The sequence below is a fragment of the Sinohyriopsis cumingii genome, chromosome 12, assembly GCF_028554795.1.
Source record: "Sinohyriopsis cumingii isolate HCF-2022 chromosome 12, ASM2855479v2, whole genome shotgun sequence".
Classification (NCBI taxonomy): domain Eukaryota; kingdom Metazoa; phylum Mollusca; class Bivalvia; order Unionida; family Unionidae; genus Sinohyriopsis; species Sinohyriopsis cumingii.
Window position 1 is genome coordinate 50,166,792 of NC_142972.1, and position 21,059 is coordinate 50,187,850.

Here is a 21,059-nt window from a genome sequence, read left to right on the forward strand (position 1 = left end):
TACGTGTCAAGTTTTTCTTCACATGGGATCAAAATATTCCCACTATCGTTTACGTCAGATATCATCTATCAGGTTAGTGTTATAACTGGTCGGCCTGGTGTCAGGATAATGTGACTGGGTGGGACACCATGCTACATTATGCGGCATGATGTCCCAGTGCTGGACATCACTATAAACTGCCACACTCCAGACATCGTAGCGAAATGACTGAAAAAATTGTTAATGCTACGTTAAAAATCGTAATCACACACACACACACACACACACACATATCGTCTATCGTAATTCGACAGTACTAAGTCGGTTCGCCACCTGATACACACTCCCTACCATCATAAATTAATGTCTTGTTAGCGGCTACTCGTTCTTACTGCAACGAGACATAATTAGACCCCTTTGACAAACCATCACACCCAGCTGTGGAGTGTAAATTACTAGATGAGCTGCCAGTCGACACGCGTTCATATTGCTGACGCCATCTGTTCTCGCTTGAAAATAATTCACATCTCAATTATGCAAATGAACTAATGGACTCCATTCCTTGTTCTAACTACATTACTTTGCCAAATAGCGATTAATTGAATATATTTCCAGACATAGAAAATTAAATTCTCAGCATACATGCTATAAATTATTTAAGACAGATGATTTACTTCTCACAATTCGCATCAGAAAAAAAGCAGGAAATTCGGACGATTCGTGATTTCTATTACATAAAAACCCACTAAATCCCAACACATTCATGTAAATGAAATATTGTATGGCATTCTTAGAACTGATGATTCACATAATACTTGAAACAAAATGCATGCAACAATTAACTTCTACAATCGAGAAAAAAATTGAAGTATAAATTTAAAACGAATAAATTAAACAACTAATTACAGACTTACATCAGTGATAATATTTCTTGGAACTGAGACAGTACCTTTGTACCTTCCAGAGTCCTTGCTAGCTTATCACCAGAGAATTCCCAATCTCTTCTCGTGTTTCGGGTTTTTCAAATTGCAAGACCCACTTCCCTTGGACTATTTATTAAACGAAATAAATTACTGAATTTTCCTCGGATTACTCAGATCTTTCCCAAGGCAGGACACTATGACTGTCTAATATCGCGAAGGAGGTTACATTAAAACCTTGAATTTCGCCAGGGAAATGAACCTTCTCGTTTAGTTTAGCCAAACAGGATTACTTTCTCTCGCCTCCAAAAGGGCGTTGTAATTAATAATTATATTATCTACCAAATAAATAAAGTTAATAATAGCTGCATAGATTTACGCTAGCTTATGAACTATTTACTCCCTAACTTTTAGCGATACCGCATACACTCGCGTGTGACGGAAGGATAAAAGTCAAGGAGCTTAGAAGGGCTTTGGCCGAAATCTGTAAGCCCAGTTTAAACCGCCTAGTATGACACTACTGAACGTTTACTGTAAGTTTTCTTTACAATTAGATAGTTAAAGCCCCTCAATGAAGCTCTTACTTGCAAAAATTTGTATATGCCAACTATATGTTTGAATAATACTGTATCTTGAAAGATATTGGTCCTAAATATCGTTAGTTTCCATTAAAACCATATAATATCGACATTTCGTAAGCCGCAACACAAGATTTGATGACGTCACATTTGTAAACATACGAAGTAACACCTTTCTGTCTTCAGACCAAGTTTGGGACTTTAATGTATAGTCCAGTGCCTCAGCTGGTTACTAGTATTCACCCGAGTCTTTTTTTTTTGGGGGGGGGGGTCAAATGCACGCTTTTCCCTCTCAGATCCGCTTTCAAAATGCGGGCAAGTTTCATTCGCTCTTGAATCAATATGTGCGCTACGTGCGAATGTTGTTGTTATTAGGTTAGTCACTAACAGAAGTTGTCGAATGTATCGCATCAATTCTTTTGGAGCACTCAGGAAGATGATCTGAATTATGAGCAATTCGTTGACTGAACTAAATTGTTGCACCTCTTAATTCTAAAATGAACATTTGAATGTCGATCATACCTACTATGCTGCTTATTTCGAAAACCGGTTTATGACTGATAGCTTTTTTGAGTTAGATTGGAAGAATGGTGAAATTTATGATAAACTGCGGCATTGAGGCTTTAAAATAATGCCAATTAAACTCATCTAACGCAGGAGCTGGGGGGTGGGGGCTTACTTATCCCTTCATGCCGGTCCCCGCCTGGTGTACTGTCTTAAAGACCCATCGCTTACTTTGTTTACGCTTCACTCCCCTGAACGATATTTCTAGATCCGCCATTGTATAATTTATATGTAAACCATATCTACGATTTGACACATATGCAAGTGGCTAAGGAAGCAACACTTATAGATTATGCAGAAGCTTTTGTTTATATCTCAGCTTAATGGCTTGCGAGTCATTTACTAAGTCCGATAACTGTAAATAGAAAACAAATTAGGTCTTTTGCATTGGGACTTCATTGCATAGCGTGACAAACAACAGCTTGTCACAGCTTGAGGCTAATTATCTTCCGTACCGTATGCTTCGCGAAATGTTAAGTCGGAACGAAATCATGTTAGAATCAACCGATTAAATTGGAGAACATGTGCGGCTTATCTAATATGATCAACAAATGAAAACAAAGGATACGTGACATATTAATGATATATTATTACTTATAATGGATTCTAATCGGACGGAAGAGATCCACTCACTTATCATAGTCACCGCTGAACGGTTTTAAGAATGACCTGTCACCGGAGCTATGCGGCGGTCGCTTCGATCTAAAACTAGACATAAATAATAATTAACACGCAAGCTGCGCAATTCATGGATCGTTCGAAGACCGTTTAGATGTGTTAACTTCTGTATGGAATGTATATATTACACGTCTTACCATGTCCTGTGCTTGAGATATGGATTCCTGGATTTCATTTATCGTGCTCACGAGCTGATTCCTAGCAACGGAATTTCAGGTAGTCTGCTAGTTCCTTTGGTTTCTGTAGTTCTTATACAATATCCTATGCACGCTAGAGCTGATTTGGATTATTCTAAGAAATTTTGGATTAGTTAAACATATTGGACTTGTCTGAAAGAAAATCAGATGAAACCTTGGGAAATTTGAGAATGCTCGTGTACATAAATGACAGGTGATATATAATTTTTATTTTTATTTTGTATATTTCAGTGTACGCTTACAGCTACGAGTAGTATCTTGTTAGTTTAATTCCTTGAGTAAATCCGCCCTTCAAAGATAGTACATACTTCTATTAAAGTATAATATATACTTTATTGCAAAATGGAGTACTCTCTGTAGTGTGCAATTTCTGGACAGTATTGCAACAGACTTGACACTGAAGCCAGTTTGAGATCATATGACACTGCTTTACTTTGGGATCAAGCATTTAGTTTTCGGGGTTGGAGAGTCCTTTCAAATAATATAATGGAGATAATTGTTTGTTTTTTTTCTCTTTCTTTTCTTTCAAAATTCAGATGAGGAATATTTGTATCAAGCTATTCGTGTGTGTGTGTGTGTGTGTGTGTGATTAACGTAGCATTAACAATTTTTCAGTCATGTCGCTACGACGTCTGCAGTGTGGCAGTTTATAGTGATGTCTAGCACTGGGGCATCATGCCGCAGACATGTAGCATCCTGTCCCACCCATTCACATTATTGACATTATCCTGACACCAGGCCGACCAGTCATAACACTAACCTTTTAATGCTGAGCGCCTATCGAGGCAGCTGTTAGTGCCATTTTTGTAAGTCTCTGGTATGACTCGGCCGGGGATCGAACCCACGACCTCCCGCTTCCGAAGGGGACGCTCTAACCATCCCTCCCCCAATTAATATTAAAAAATGGTTTGTCTATTGTGCGCTTCCATCCGAAACTTCGTTCTCAGTTCTACAGATTATACTTCTAATATGTCCGACAGATGTCATTCATACCACCTCGGCTTGACCAAGGAGTTGCGAATGCATTAAACTGATTTTTGTTCTAATATATGGCAGTTTATTTTGTTGCTAAGATGTTTCCAGCGTACAAACTGTTTCTTTAAATTACTGCGTTGACTTAATCTGATCATATAGGAGTCTGACGTTTTGTCAATAAAGTACGACGAAATTTCTGACAATATGAAATAACCTTATTGGTAATATAAATGAACACAAGGAGTGCAACGGTGACCACAACTCTCCGCTCGATTCGAGTTTTCTCACGCGTCTTTTATCGCTTCAGAATCGCAAGAAGACTGAAAAAAATATACATATACATTCAAAAGACAGTGACACACCAACGAACATCTCTTGGACGACCATGTCAAGAATCCAATCCGGCGAATTAACCTTTATTTTCACCATTACGGTCACAAACCCTTTCTATTAGAATCCACCAGACGGAAGTAGCCCATTTTTCCAGTGTTCATTTATAATACCGATAAGGTGATTTCATGTTGTCAGAGATTTCGCCGTACTTTATTGATAAAACGTCAGACTCCTGTGATCTGATGCATAAGGGCGTCTGATGGGTTTCGTGCGTCAGTTCAATGCCGATAGAACTGTGTACACATCTGTGTGTGTGTATGTGTGTGATTTGGATGTTTAACGTAGCTTTAACAATTTTTCAGTCATCGCTACGATGACTGTATTGTGGCAGTTTATAGTGATGTCTAGCACTGGGGCATCATGCCGCAGACATGTAGCATGATGTCCCACCCATTCACATTATTGACACCAGTCCGACCAGTCCTAACACTAACCTCCTAATGATGAGCGCCACACGAGGAAAATGTTAGTTTCATTTTTGTAGGTCGTTGATATGACTCGGCTGGGGATCGAACCCACGACCTCCCGCACCCGAGGCGGACGCTCTAACTACTAGGCCACCGGAGCGGGCACACATCTTTGTCGCGTTATGTTTGTGCTCTGATCAAGAGCGCGTTTCTTTTGGCCATTTGTTTCCTTGTTTCTCTTTCTGCATGCTTTTTTCCCCTAAGCATTACCATCTACGATTAACTCATAACTAAAGGATAAATATCAACTGTCACTGGAGCAAACAATGTATTGTTTTTTTACTTCCAAAACCTCCAAATATTTCCCAAAACATTGGCTCAGTTTTAAATTTTCTTTTTAAAACGTTGGAGGTTTTTCACACGTAGCAACAGCAGCTACACTTGTCGGAGCAAATGACCATATATGCAGATATTGTGCCTGTGCTCTCCTGGCATTACTTGGGTTTGATTCATTTGGACATTGTCGGCTCCGAATGGAGTTTCAGAAACTAAAAGAAAGTAACTTGTTTGTTCTAGTAGCAGTTTATGAAATAGTTTTACCTATTAGTAATTACCATTATATAGTACAGGTATTGCTAGAATAGAATTAAATACAGTGTATAGATTTGAAGTTATGTAGCCAAATATGCAGCGTAATGACCACTGCGGAAACATTAACTTTTGTATGTATGTATGTATGTGTGTGTGTGTGTGTGTGTGTGTGTGTGTGTGTGTTCAAACACACACTCATGTGATAAAATGTTACATAATACATGTATACAACAATGCAGAGGCGTTTTGTTGGCACAGGAATGTATAACACAAAACATGCAGTACATAAGACCATTGTTTCGTATTAGCATAACGTTAGTACATCAGTTACATAAAACTGGAAGAAAGAGGCTCTTCGAAGGATATTAGTAAGTTCATTTTCTTTAAATATTTAATATTTTAAAATTAGCTGTATTTACTGTCCAGAGTTTTTTAAACCGAGGTAAAGGGAGAATAATCCAGTCTTATTCGTTTGTCCGTGCGTACTAGTAGTGAATGCGGTTTGCTGTTACGCCTTTTCATCAGTTACTTGATTCTTCAGTCGCAAATTCATTTTAATATACAACACATAAAATGATTTTTGAAGTTTAATCCGTCCCTGGTTAAGATTGCACGACGGCGAAGTTACTAGGAAAGAAGAGGGGCTGTTTGATAATGTATAGGGGTGTAAAGAGTAGGTTGATATTATCATCACTATTCTATAATTCCGAACATATATTCTTCCCATTTTGATAGGTTAATTTTCCGTCATGAATTTTTTAGAATGGACTTGTCGAGCCGTATTCGTCTTCGCACAGAATTTAAATGATTATGGACAAGTACGAGGGTGGGATTGGATATTTATGGATGAACTTACAGTGTGACTTGGGTTTAACCGTTCCGTTTTCTTACATATGGACTAATTCAACATATTGGTGAAATAGGGACCTGATCCAGTTTTCACCAGCATAAGTAATGAAATTAATTCTCGATTTGGGTATTTTAAAAAATTATTATTTTGACCATGAGGTAGAAACATCTGTACTTTATCTCCATATTTCACCCTAGTTATTTGGAGTAGTGTCAAAACATACATGATTCCATTTTGCATAAGTGGACAGTTCTAATGCTGAAACACTTTTGTGATAGTCAGGTTCGAGATTAGGTTCTGGCCTACGATATTCTTGAGCAGTTGCCTTTTTCTCCTGTTTTGTGCGTTTACCGAAATGTTCATTGTGAACGATTTTGAGCCCAACTTACCGCTTCATTATCTGGGACGCGGTTGCTACCGCCTTATATGAATATTTTCGATTTTGCTTAGTCAAGAGTTTCTTATGGTGAAAATTGCGAGCTTTATGAATCATTACGTTCTGGGGGGTTGGTTGGTTTGATACGGGGATAATTATACAAAGATATGGTTTGCCGTGTCAATCTTGTAACTGGTTTGGTTTTGGTGACGAGTTTGGAAATGAACATATGCAGTCTGATTAAAATCGGATTTCCGCTGCCCTACGTGAAGATCTGACGACGACCGCTTAAGGGTCATGTTTTGGTGACCTTTGAATTAGCAAATGGAAATGCAGCTTTAAAAAAATCTGAAAGTGAATCAAAATCGTTTAGTACACATTCGTGCTCTTTATCCACACTGCTCAGTCTCCAAACGCAATGATATAAGACTTCATCTGATAGGTTGATAAAATTAGCGATTATGGTAATAACATATGTTACCAGAACATGACCCCTACCTAAGAGGCCGCTGTCTGATCTTCATGTATAATAGTGGAGATCTGATTTTAGTCAGATTGTGTACGCATGTTGATGGTTATTGAACTTCTTTTTGACATTGGTTAACATGTTAGTTGTGAGAGGGTACGATCTCGAATGAGACCGTATCCGAAAAATGTTTGTTCTGACAGAGAGATAACAAAACACTGCTACATAACCGCCATATTGGTTATTTATAAGGAATTCCTTATGAATTATATTCTGCAATATATCACACCCCTTAATAAACATTTTTTCCAAAAGAGTTAACGCGTTCTTTTCAAAACAAGATCGATATCAATATCTTCCTTTTGTTGATGTATAAGCCACAGTTATTGCGCTAAAGAGAGAGAGAGAGAGACCTACTCGTTCTGCCCACTTATCTGGATATAGACTAAGTAAAGTCGTAAGGTTTGATGTTCGCTTAATCGCAATGCGCGTTACATTCTCACCAGTGTTATATTACATTTACCTTGCCATTTATTTTTGAAGCTAACATTACTATTATTCTACCGGTACCGTGTACTTGATGCTCAAAAGCTAAGCATCTATTTTAATTTAAAATTGACAGCTCCCTTATGTTACCTCCATTCTTTCACATGTTCTTTTGATTAGAAAGAATTTGTAATATAACGACCATCTTTCTTCTACTCTGTTTCCCTTCGATAAATGTTTAGTTCCGATCAGAATTACCTCCTCTGAAAATGTTTACGCATCTTTGGGCTAATTCTGATTAGTGGAAAGTAGGATTTCCACGTGATAAGCTCCAGAATAAGGAACGCATATGTGAGCCATTATGAAATTGACGCATTACCACACTACATTTTCCTATTCAATACGGAACTTTTCCTTAAAATAACTAACAGGTGGCAATTCTAGTGAAAGTTACAACATAGGGTAATATATATACAAGCGAGCGCATGTGTGGCATGTAACAGTTTATATATTTTCGCTGTAATTGCTCAATAAGTCTCAGCCTTTCTGTCAAGCTCACCACCACCACCACACCAAAAAAAAAAGAAAAAAAAAAGAGGAACAAATTTGGATATGGGATTCGGTTGGGCTTGTACTCATTATTCGAATTCGAATTCGTTACTCAGTCGCTATATTTAAAGTTAAAAAAAATGAGACGAAAAGACATTTTACAGAATTTAAGCAAAAATTTAGTCAGCAATCAGTTTTCATTTATAAGAAGAATTCCCAAAGTGAATAACTCTTGCTGGAATAAACGTAACACTTATATGACGGAAGGGCTATGATAGTCTCGTTTGGCTAACTAAGTAACAGACAGAAGCAAAATCAAAAAGTTTTGTCAAACAAGTAATTTAATTATCAAAGTTATAAATGAAAATGTGAGAGGAACTTATAGTTTTCTGAAGTGAATCCAATATACCCCTGAAAAAGTTCTGTTAAAGTCCAAAAGAATGAAAAGTTCCTCCCTCCAAGAGGCAAGGCTCTGCATTGCTCGACATATGACCCTGACGTTTAATAACAGCCGGTGACGCATTATCAACGCAAAAATGGGCTAATTACTCAAGATTGGCTTGGAAAGCATGCCATATGCTTTCCTTGGCAAAAGGGGTGAGTGTTGGAATGCAGGAATGACTCTGCAATTACATTGTTTGAACTTCTATAGGGAGATTTTCATCAGGGTGTTGCACATTTTGGTCAGAAATCACAATGGTGGGTGGGTGGGGCTTATTATTATGGTGTAAGACGGTACTGATAAAGCTTGACATAAAACTACTTGGAAATTTGGAACCAAAAGTAGTCCGCGGAATTTACCGTTGTATAAAAAAATGTCTTGATCAGTATCACTTAACCGTTTATATCCAATCAGATTGAAGACATTTCGGTCGAAACATAACAATTGGAATTTAGAGTTTTAGAGTATAACGTTGTGTTTCGCTAGACACTTACGCGTCATGAATTAAATTATGAATAAAGTTTGATAAAGAATAAAAAGAGCATATTTATTTAACTATTTGCACATTTTCCCTTCCATTAAGAGATCTCGTAACCAATAATAAACATGTTAAATATTTATTGAATGTGTACTGACTGTTTATTTTGGCGTAGCCGACTCGAAAAATGGTCGGCTTCATGCCAAAACAGCTCGTCTGCCCAAAATATGAAACGGCACATACAATATCTTAGACCTACCCCCCCCCCAAAAAAAAGAATCTGTTGTTAAATGACGACATTTGGTAAGGGGGCCCCGAGTGGTCTAAAGCGCCCAGCGTTACGGATAACTGCCATCTCATCTCTTTCTGCGTGGGTTCGAGTCTCGGGCTCGGCAACAGGGGTATGTGAAAAACCTGGCTGGTAGCCGGGTTCTTCCTCCACCATTAATACTGGCTGCCATATATAGCCTATCTTGTTCTGAAAAATGGCGTTAAACCCTAATAACAACAGCAGAAGTGTAATGTACCATTCATACAATCGTCATTATTGAAAGAGTCTTTTAATGATACATAGTCGAAATTTCAATTGTACGTTTGAAACTAGTTTTTTTTTCCTCTCTATTCATGGGGGATAACTCAAAGGGATTTGGAAGGATCAATTGTTTTAATAAACCTGTCAAACATATAGGTTTTAAAAGATTGCCCAAAATATCATTAAAAATTGATTAAAACTGTTGTTGTTTTAAAGAAATAGTTTCTACCGTCTGAATGTAATTGTAGCCTATATTTAGTCATTTCAACAGTCTAGCTAGCGATTTGATGATTTGCATCAATGCTCCCATGTTTATTCGTCTGTACTTACACACAGGACATGCTGTGTAGTGTACGACGTCGCAGTGTCGGATACGTTGCAAACACGAACAATATGTATCATATTGGTATTTGATATTGTTGAAAGTAAACAAATTATGATAACAAATAAGATCGTTATATAATAAATTTCTGGATCGTGTCATCTATAGAATAAAGACAAGGATGTGAAGTCGCCATCTTATTATCCCTATAATAGAGTTATATTGGCAGAAGATTCTCCTTCACCGAGTATACTTCACTGCAGTAGATCGTGCCAGGTATCAAGCTATTTCATCGTCTTATATTACAGAATTCCATCGTAAAGATCCTCTATCGTAGAATAGAGAAAGGTAAAACAGAAATTCAAAGCACGTAAAGTGCCTTTGCATCAAGGCGAAATGTAAGCCATGCAGCGTTGAATTGATCAGCAAGGAAAAAACTGCAAAACCTGCTAAATAAATACCACTAACTTCATATATATATATATATATATATATATATATATATATATATATATATATATATATATATATATATATATATATATAAAATGAAAGAGCAGACTTGCGTAACTCTCAATCACATTACCATTGTCCTTTAGAAATGCTCGCGCCTAAGTTGTCATATTTACTGATTGGCAAATGATTCCTTTCCACTGTTTATTTCGAACTTGTCGTTAATTCCATGTTTATAAACTTAGGGAGGACAAATGATAACTTTGATGATGTTTCATCTCTGAATAAAGCAAAATATTGCCTCTTGTATGAAACAGATGCATAAAAAAGGAAAATTGCCGAAAAATGTTGTTTTGAGAGGATGAAAAGAAGTGCATTTATCGGAAGAATAACCAGACTGAGAATTAACAGGTTCCCCGCCGCAACATTATTGCATATTATCATAGAGTACAAAATAATTGCAACATTATTGCATATTATCATATAGTACAAAAAAATGGAAAGTCAGTGAGCTTTACATATCTTAAAACTTCACTCTGATAGATGGTAAACATACAGAAAGATGAAGCTGTTGCATTATCGTGTGAACATTTTTCTTTCTATTTAATCGGGGACCCGAGTGGCCGAGTGGTCTAAAGTGCTCTCCGTTACGGATCACTGCCATCTCACCTCTGTCTGCATGGGTTCGAGTCTCGGATTCGGGGCAATGTGGATATGTGAGAAAGCTTGCCAGTAGCTTCTCGTGGGTCGGTGGTTCTTTCCGGGGATAATCCGGGTTCTTTCTCCACCATTAAATACTGGCCGCCATGTATTGCATAACGAGTGCTGAAAATGGCGTTAAACCCAACAGCAAAAACTTTAAATTTTATCAATTCATAGTCGAGGGAACTGAAATTGTCAGGGTACAGCCTCTTGATCAGAACAAGTGGTTCGTGAACGCAAGCTAATATGAGGGGCCCCAAGTGGCCGAGTGGTCTAAAGCTCTTCTCCGTTACGGATCACTGCCATCTCACCTCTCTCTGCTTGGGTTCGAGTCTCGGATTCGGCCAATGTGGGTATGTGAGAAAGCTTGCCAGTAGCTTCTCGTAGGTCAGTGATTCTTTCCGTGGTTTTCCGGGTTTTTCCTCCACCATTAATACTGGCCGCCATGTATAGCCTATCGTGTGCTGAAAAATGGCGTTAAACACCATAACAACAACAACAACAACACCAAGCTAATATGACACGCGTACATCTTATCTGATGTAATGACTTGGCGCATTGATGTAAAGAGTTCTTCTGGGACAAAACGGTCAGTATTTTAATTTTTTTCTATGCGGTCCTTGGTTTGATTATAAATTTTGACTTGATACTGAGGCCCAAGGTGGCCGAGTGGTCTGAGGCGCTCGCCTCTAAAGATCACTGACATCTCACCTCTGTCTGTGTGGGTTTCAGTTTTGGGTGGGTGTTTTTTCCCCTGGGTTTTATCTGCACTCTTCGTCCAAGATTTACCGGCGACAATGTATGGCCTATCGCGTGCTGATCAGTGGCGTTAAACCCACAATAACAATAATGACATTATACCGATACCTGCTAACAGATCCATTAGTGATCGTATTACAGTTTGTTCAAAAACACAAACATAATGCATTGACAGTTTGCATTTTGAAAAAACTTGTCACACAAAGTTAAAATTGGACATATTGTTTAGCTCAAGACTGTATTTACTTAAGCAAATTCATAATGCATAATACAATGTATCTATCGAATGCAATAAACTCACAAATCATTAAAATGTAAGTTAAAACAGTTTTTGATCTGTGAATCATTAAATTTCAATAAACCATGGCCGCGAACGGTGTATGCGATAACTTATTGGGGTAAATGTAAGTTTTTCACAAATACCGACCATGACAAAGATTACCAAAAAGCCAGTTCCCAGAAGAAGAAATTGACTGGAAAGAAACATTCTTGGAATAAGTCCAAACTATCGAAGATATGCCTTGGAATGTTCATTAAATCGCGTATGAAAGACAGTTTTTGGGTAGTAAGAATTTAAAGACAGAATACATGTACTTGTATCTTAGGTGGCGTGCTGAGAGAACATTCTTTATATCAGACTGATATAGTTATTTTGCATTCAAAACATTTTTCGTTTGTTGTAAGAGAGTCGAGATGGACTTGCTGCGACAAAAGATATAATTAAAATACATGTTTATGACCTTATTGACCTGCGTATTCTTACAGAAATTGGTTGTTGTTGTTGTTGTTGTAGTGTTTAACGCCATTTTTCAGCACACGATAGGCTATACATGGCGGCCAGTATTAATGGTGGAGGAAGAACCCGGGAAAACCCGGAAAGAACCACCGACCCACACAGAAATTGGTAGTAAAATTGACATAAGAATTTTAAAAAGCGGGATTGGCTAAACACTTCCTAAAATTTACAGATATGGCATGTTTGACGTTTTGCCACCTCAATGAACTTTTGTATATGGAGCAGTCTGCTTGAAGTAGCAGACAGTTTATAATAGGTAGATCTGATGACACCGATACGAGACCAGTCTGCAGATTTTTGAAAGTAAAGAAACTTTATCCAGAAAATATAATTATGATCAACAACTCTCCCTAAAACAAAATGCAACACCTTATCTGATTGGCTACCAAAAATACGGTAAATGAAACCGGAATTGCAAAGGTCACCAAAGTCTTGAATTTTCATCGGTGTCTGTCAGCTCCAGTCATGTCGGAAATCTTGAGTTTGATCGGATTTTGCATTGAAAACACTTCCCAAAACTTTACGAACTTTCTAGAAAATTCCATATTCTGAGGACGTTTGCAAAGATTCGTATCAGACTACAAATGTTCGAGTGAATTTTAAAGATGGCCTGTATTCATCATAGTCCAAAATCAAGTTAACCATCTCTTCAGACATTTTCTCTTGCGTAAGCATCATTGCAGGTATCAGATATCAAACAGGCGTGGATAATTTCTTGAAATTATGGACCTGTTAGCTCTACATCACCACCCTGTTTTACTGACATTCAGCAAGATAAACAAATTATGCTGTAATCGCTCCATTTTACATGTAAACAACATAAATGTTCATTCGTTGTCAATTACTGCTGACATTATTCTCTCACAGACCTTTTGAGAAAATAATTCTCAGGTTTTGAGTTCACAAAATTTGAAAATATGTGCCGTACTTAATTTTGAACCGAAAATGGCGTTCACAGATCTGTTTCACGCTTTAATATACGTTGATGAGTCAGTTATCCCTTGTGAAATTGCAATGCTTTATATTCAAGAAAAACTCTACCGGTTGAAAACACAGTATCATGATTTTGGAAAAATTTATACATCATTTCCCCAGTTTTAAGTGAAAAATCCCATCTTTGTGTTTAATTGAAACTTGGAATAGAAATTTACCCAACATATACTTTGATATCAAAGAGAAATCAAGATAGAAATACCTGGTATACATTTTGATATCAAAGAGAAAACAAGATAGAAATACCTGGTACAAATTTTGATTAAGCAAGCAGCTTCCGTGCAGAATGTCGTCGTAAAACTAAGATTACTCCCACGTAATATCTGTGACAATTACGGTTTCAATACATGAACACTATGATGTGAGGACATTTGTGCACAGGAGTTATTTAAAATTGCGTCGTAATGTTATGGACTTAATCGTGATACATCATGCAGTTAGTTGCATAGTTTCCACTGTATCGAAAATCCTGTTATCGCTAATCCCACCTGAATGGATGGCCATGTCAAAATGGGGTTTTCACTAAAAGATTTATCATGATATCTAGTTAGTAGTGAATGAAAGTGGTGCCAGTCGAATGTACAATGTGGCAGCCCTCTTGAAAATGTTGCTATCGCTACTACTCCTCTCCTGACTGGACGGTCATTTCAGCATGGGGTTTTCGCTTCAACACTTCATATGAAACTAAAGAAAATGTTGCCGATTTGATGCCCAATATGGCCCTCACAGCTTCCATCTGGAATATCTTTTTTTTCCCTACTCCTCCTACATGGACGGTTATATCAACATGGAGTTTTCACTGAAAGACTTCCTATGATATTTAGTTGGTACTAAGTAAAAATGGTACTGATCTAGAGTCCAACATGTTAGACTCCAGCTAGTCCTCAGTGAACATGATGTTGATGAATGTGCTACTGATCTGACATCCAGTATGGACTACATGGTAGCCATCTTGAAAATCTTCTTATTGCTACTGCTCTTAAATGGAAAGTCATATCTTGAAAATATGTTATCTCTGCTACTTTCCACATGGATGGCTATATCAACACGGGTTTTCACCAGTATACCTCTTAGAATACATAGTTGGTTCTAACCGACAAGTGTGAAAACTCTATATACAATATGACTATCACTATTATTGCCTTAAAACCTTGATGCTAATACTGGGTGGTCGTTATGACGGGATTTTCATTAAGTCCTAAATGAAAATGGTGCCATTCATACATCCAATATGGCTGCCACGCGGACTGTCTTGAAAAAATATTGCCCCTTCTCCCTCTGAATTGATGATCATTATGATATTGGGCCTTCACCGGGTCACTTCAAATGATGTAACCTGTGACCTATATGAAAATGGTGCCAAGCTACCAAGCTCTAGTATGTACACCAGCGCAGCGTATTTGAGATTATTGTTATCGCTGAAGAATATCAAAGATGGTTTCAACGCTCGATTTATTTTAAGAAAAAGTACCTTACTGGAGCATAAGGTAATTTTGAAGCTGCATTTTTTTAAAAAATACATTTAAATATAGAAATTTTTTAAAATCCAAAATGTTATAAACTTTTCGTGTTTTTTAGATTGTACATTATTGTGTACTCAATTTAGATAGTACTATGACCATGCCAGAACGTATGTATGCTCCCCTTCTCTCTCTCTCTCTCTCTCTCTCAGATTGACGTCACAAGTGTGTTATTGTTTCTACTATTTGTCGGCGTTATAGACGGCACAAACGCCTGCACTTGTTCACCGGTAAAACATGTCTTTCAGTGAAAGCTGACAGCAGTTAAATGGATTTAGAACATCGCTGAAATTCTGATGGTATTACGGCGCAAGAAACAAGTTTTATCTCTACTTGTTACGTACACAAAGAATTTATGCGATGACCTGTTCTTTGTCGTCCGTTTGTTAGAACAGGTATGTTATCGCTACTCCTCATAAAGTACCTGGAGGATTGCCATACAACTTTGCATACACGTTTATCAAAGGTCTAGCTGTTCCTGCTTGAAAATGATGTCGCTCATTTGTCCAGTATCAAAATTTTGTTATCATAGCTCCTCCTGCACAGTAGGTCATTATAACGTAGCGTTTTCACTTAAGAATAATTTATGATATCTAATTGTTCCTAAGTAAAAATTTTGCCGATCAGAAATCCAATATGACCACCTATGCGGCCATCTTGAAATCGATATATTTAGTTTACATGAACAGACAGTGATATGTGATATGGAAATGGGGTTGTCACCAGTTTTTTTCTCGTGCTATATAATCGGCCCTAATTAAACAATATTGTCATCGCTAATGTTATCTGTTTTGGAGGAAGGTTAATTGTATTCTCTGCATGTTATAGAAAATCAGGTGTTAATCTTGCCGTTAAGAACTTTGCCGTTAAGAACAAACCAACCAACCAGTCATCCTGTTTGAGGTTTCTAAAGCGTGTGAAAAGCGATATATATATATATATATATATATATATATATATATATATATATATATATATATATATATATATATATATTAAAGGTTGTCAGCAAGGATGCAATAGGACGAAACGGAGTGTGGAGCGAAGTGGATATCTGGCATATTCAGCATGATTGATAATGAATAATTTCTCAGAATGGTGTGGAATTTGAATCAGTGATTGATATGTAGTATTTATTTGGAACTTAAAACTGGGTTAAATAAATGTATATGTCATACACATTCAACAATCATAAGGTGTTTAATGACCATGTAAAAAAACCCATCGTTATGTGATGTAAATGTGCAGGTAGTCTTGATTTACATGTATGTATGTATGCCTGTATGTATGTATGTTTGTATGTATGTATGTATGTATGTATGTATGTATGTATGTGCATACTTACTTAACGAATATGTATGTATGTATGCCTGTATGTATGTATGTATGTATGTATGTATGTATGTATGTATGTATGTATGCCTGTGTGTATGTATGTATGCATGCATGTATATATGTATGTATGTGCATACTTACTTAACGAATATATATATATATATATATATATATATATATTCGTTAAGTATGTACGTACGTACATACATACATATATACATACATGCATGCATACATACATACATACATGTATACATACATACATACATATATACAGACAGACATACATACATACATATTAATCATATTGAGTATTACTTATCATTCCGTATTCAATTTACATTGCGTGAAAGCGATGCTAGCATCATATTTATGAACAGTTATTACTTATTGATCAGATTTTTAGAAGTAAGATATTGATCTCCGTTCCATAGTGGGAGTATTTGTGGCCTGAAGGCTGGGAAGTATTATAGCATAGTACAACTTTGTCTACGGAAGGCTTTGAGCAGACGAATCGAATACAAAGGGATCAAATTTGCATTACCATGGGGAAAGCTGATTAATTCATAGATGGACAGGAATTGTTCGAAGAATAACCCAATTTTCTTGTAAGAATGTTTATATTTTTATGTTTATATGTTCAATATTCTTTCCTTAAAGTAGTATGGCCCCTAACACATTCCACCCAAATGTAACATAGCCCCTAACACTTGTCAGAGTTTCGTACATATACTTCGTTCGATTTTGTTAAGTTTGCTGTTCGGAGAATCACGATAAATATGATGTTTTAAAACAAGATAGCCATTTCAAACAAAGCGATTAATTAGTATAAAGAATCAAGCTGTATAAAACAATGAGGAGGGAAAATCTTTTGAGGAGAGTAGGGTACTGAAGTTCAGATACTTTTATTATAAAAATATGTAGCTGTGATATTCATTTACTTGGCTTCTTATAGATACTTGAGTCCGAAGAACTGTCTTTGCAAAACTTTCATCCACAGCTGTTGTCTCCTTAGATAAATTCTAATACACTTCAAAAACAGTTGGGAAAAATTATAATTGTTCATAGGAACAGCTTGTAGACAAGAATTTAACACTAAAACTTTCATTTCAATTTACATCACACTGCCTTACTCATTTTGTAATAGTGTAGTTCTGTAGCATAAATATAACAGTACATTTTGTTGGGGTCAGCGTAACACGTAATCATTGTATGATGTATTGACTAGGATCGATATAGCTTGGCAACTTGTAATAATTAATTTGTTATGTTTTGGGACATGAAATGAGTTTTAATTAGGGGACACTTGGCTAACGGTTAGAGCAAGACAAGAGCGTAATGTTAACACTAGGTCATAGCTGTAAACGGTCCAGACTTGTATAAACCAGAGAAGATTTTAGGAAGTTGTGGTCCATTTGAAGGTTTTCGAATATTTTCCTTCAAAGAAATAATTAGTCCACGTTTTTCTACGAAAGGGGAAGTCTTGATTCCGGGAAATAGCAAGTGTTTCTCGTTATAAATTGTCCGTAGGACATGGGGGGCCTGGAAATTTTATAGACCAGTATCCAGAGAAGGAGAGGGGGCATGATGATAAGCGAGCGAGGGCTTGGATAAACCGCAAGGAACAACGACTGCATATTTGGAAGGAGAGCGCAGTCCCCCACTAAGATTTGATGACCCGAAGATGAGAGAGAGAGAGAGAGAGAGAGAGACGTAAATGCCGACTGATCGCAATCAGTGGCTTGGGAAAGATCGGAAGCACCATGTGATGCTGTCATGTCCACAATTTGAGTTCGATCTGTCACTCGATCATATGATAAAATTTGTTTGATCATTGACAGAACGGATAAATGAATTTTGCATAATTTTGTAACTCTTTTTCTGAGAAATCGAATGATTCACATGTCATTTTTGTTGATTTGACTAAATGGTTGTATTTCACATATTCTTTTCTATATCTCTGCTCAGTTATCTGGTCTTCCATCCCATAATTTCATATTCTATGTTTACTAATTACTCGATCCAGGCAATAGCATCTCCTAGATAACGATAGTCAAAACCCTTAAGGTGTGGGGAAGATATCTTTCACACATCCTCCACCACCCTATCGCACATTTCACTGATGGTTGGGGGGGGGGGGGGGCGAGTAGCCGAGTGGTCTAAAGCGCTCTCCGTTACGTATCACTGCCATCTCACCTCTGTTTGCGTGGGTTCGAGTCTAGGATTCGGCCTATGTGGGTATGTGGTTCTTCCTGGGATTTTCTCGGGTTCTTCCTCCACCATTAATACTGGCCGCCATGCATAGCCTATCGTGTGCTGAAAAATGGCGTTAAAACCCAACAACAACAACAACAACAACTGATGGTTGGTCTTTGAGTGAGCAAATGCCAGCTATAGCCAGTGAGAAGTTTAGGTTGAAGAAATGTCAATCATTGTGTTGTTAGCATTTGAAACATCAGCAGCACGACAAAATGAAAAGTCTCAGTGAAATACATTGCTGGTTAAATTTAAAAAAATAAATCCTTCAATAGGAGTCAGCAAGAAATATGATTTGGCCAATTTTTACAATTTGTCATTTAAACATAACTCTATTAATACTCATCATTCTCGTTTCAGATCATACCAGCGACGAAAGAGTGTTGAAAACTCTGTCCAGAAAATGGCCTTGCCAGACAAGGTCCATGACCCACTTTTCCACTTCGAAACACATTTTCCAGAGCGCCTTTCAAGGCTACATCTGAATCATGAATTGAGTCACCATGTGCCGGTGGCCAGGAGAATCAGAAGGTCACGTGCGCACCGTCAAGGTGCACGATACAAGACACAGCCCGTGACATTTGACGAGATTCAGGAAGTAGACGAAGATAATCTCAAAGAAGAAGATAAAGTTGATGGGGAGAAGAAGTCGGGGTTAAAAGGTCAGTTTATGGCTTTTTCTCGTTCCATGGATGGATTAGTCTCCAAAATTTCAAGAATTCAGAAGGACACTATCCCAGAAAACGATGTCCTGGGTGGTACAAAGGATGGTCAAAACCAGTCTGAAGAAAACGAAAATAAAAGTAGTTCTTTGATTGATGCTGAGCCTATAAAAGAATCTCGTCTGGAAGAAGACGAAAATAGGAGGGAAAATAAAGAAAACGAACCGTCGGATGTGCAAGAAAATTCGAATGCTTCATTGCCTCCAATTGGTCCTCACGCGCAACACAGAAAGCAGCGCATGACAGCCAAGGCCAAACGACGCCATATCCAATCGGAGACCGAATCTCAAAGCAGCTGTAAGAATGAACAAGCCACATAGAGGAAGTCATGTTCAAGGTTTATGTGTAGCTACCTTAATAATTAGTATGCTCTCTCTGTCAGCCGTAAATATGACATGCCATTGCCTAATTATGTCGCACCATCGGATGGTAAGCTAACTACGGTTATGGGTTATGACAAGCGGTTAGCGGTTCTCATAGGTAGTGTTTCATAGGATGGAAACACGCAGTGTTTGGAGCATTGTGCAATCTTGTGAAATCATGAATGACGTTCATAAAATTTATTTTTCATGTGATGATATATATTTAACATATTCTGGTGCCTTATTGTGCTTTATGTTTGCACTTTCCGATGAGCAACCCCCATGTATATAATCAAGTTGTATAGAACCTAGAAAATATCTTGTGAACATTTACTGTGTCGTACATTTACCAAACTACTTTGGAATCAAAGCAGTCACGAGAAGCCAGTATGGATTCCAGTTTGGATTTACATGCACACAACGTTGTAGAAATAGCAGTAACTGATATTCGCAGTAATTTACCCTTTTATTTTCATTTACACTAATTACTGTCGTGCAGAAGATACAAATTTTCATCTGCACTTCTGCAAAGTGTTCTTTATGTTCAGGTCTGGGCTACAGTTGCATCTTTATCGTTGACTTCAAATATTGTTTCGTAAACTGAATGACTCACTTGTAGTCCAAATCGAGAGAGAGAGAGAGAGAGAGAGAGAGAGAGAGATGATTCTATGTCACTGACGAAATTTAAGAAGCTGCAGTTGGCTTTTTATGGCAGACGGTAGCAAGTCCCCTTTTCAAGCTTTCGTATTTCACTGACCCAGATCCACATATGCAGAAGACTGATAAAATGTTTATTAAAGATATAAAGTTTCACTTCTTATTGTTGATTTCGAAGTAATTTGATGAACACGTTGGTGTGCGTCTCTTTGCAAATGCTTTAATCAATCAAGCTCTGGTCACTTCTTGAAGTTGACAGAAAGCTTCAGTGATTGGGTTTCCGTAGCAATCTTGGGACTATCAAACAACTCCACATGAAACTCGTTTTAAAGAGATGAACTTAAGTTTCAGTCTACCAGTGATTTTTCTTAGCTCGTGATTTAAACGCAAACAAGCACACGAGCATTTTACTGTCTGAACTATTACATGTCTGTGCGCGCTTATGAAACGAACAACCATTTAAACATGGCTGTGTATACGTTTCTATGACCTGTTCAACTTATTGTACAAATTTGCAAGCTGTATTTGTTGCCCAAAAATATGCCTATTTTTTAACGGCCTTCATAAACATAAAACTTGTCTATTCCACACCACTTCTGATGTTAAAAGCCTTCTTTCTCTTTTTAAAACAAGAAAACAAAATAAAGTAAAATGCCATCAGACAAACTAACGGAACCCCTGGATGTATATAACTTGGAAATAAAGACTAGATGTGGGTTTT

General features: G+C 37.3%; 1 protein-coding gene across 4 annotated transcripts in view; it reads left to right on the forward strand.

Annotated features, from left to right (window-relative positions):
• Positions 1-20,494, forward strand: part of LOC149786423 (uncharacterized) — a 52,326-nt gene extending 31,832 nt beyond the window's left edge. For 2 of the 4 annotated variants that reach the window (XM_089976866.1, XM_089976864.1), the window contains exon 2: positions 18,958-20,494. In XM_089976866.1, the coding sequence (XP_089832992.1) occupies positions 19,001-19,639 (639 nt within the window). In that variant the 5' untranslated portion in view covers positions 18,958-19,000 and the 3' untranslated portion in view covers positions 19,640-20,494. Of the gene's footprint in view, positions 1-2,776; positions 2,936-2,965; positions 3,110-18,957 lie in introns of those variants that run through there. The other 2 variants (XM_089976865.1, XM_089976860.1) reach the window with 2 other exon arrangements.
• The last annotated feature ends 565 nt before the right edge of the window (positions 20,495-21,059 follow it).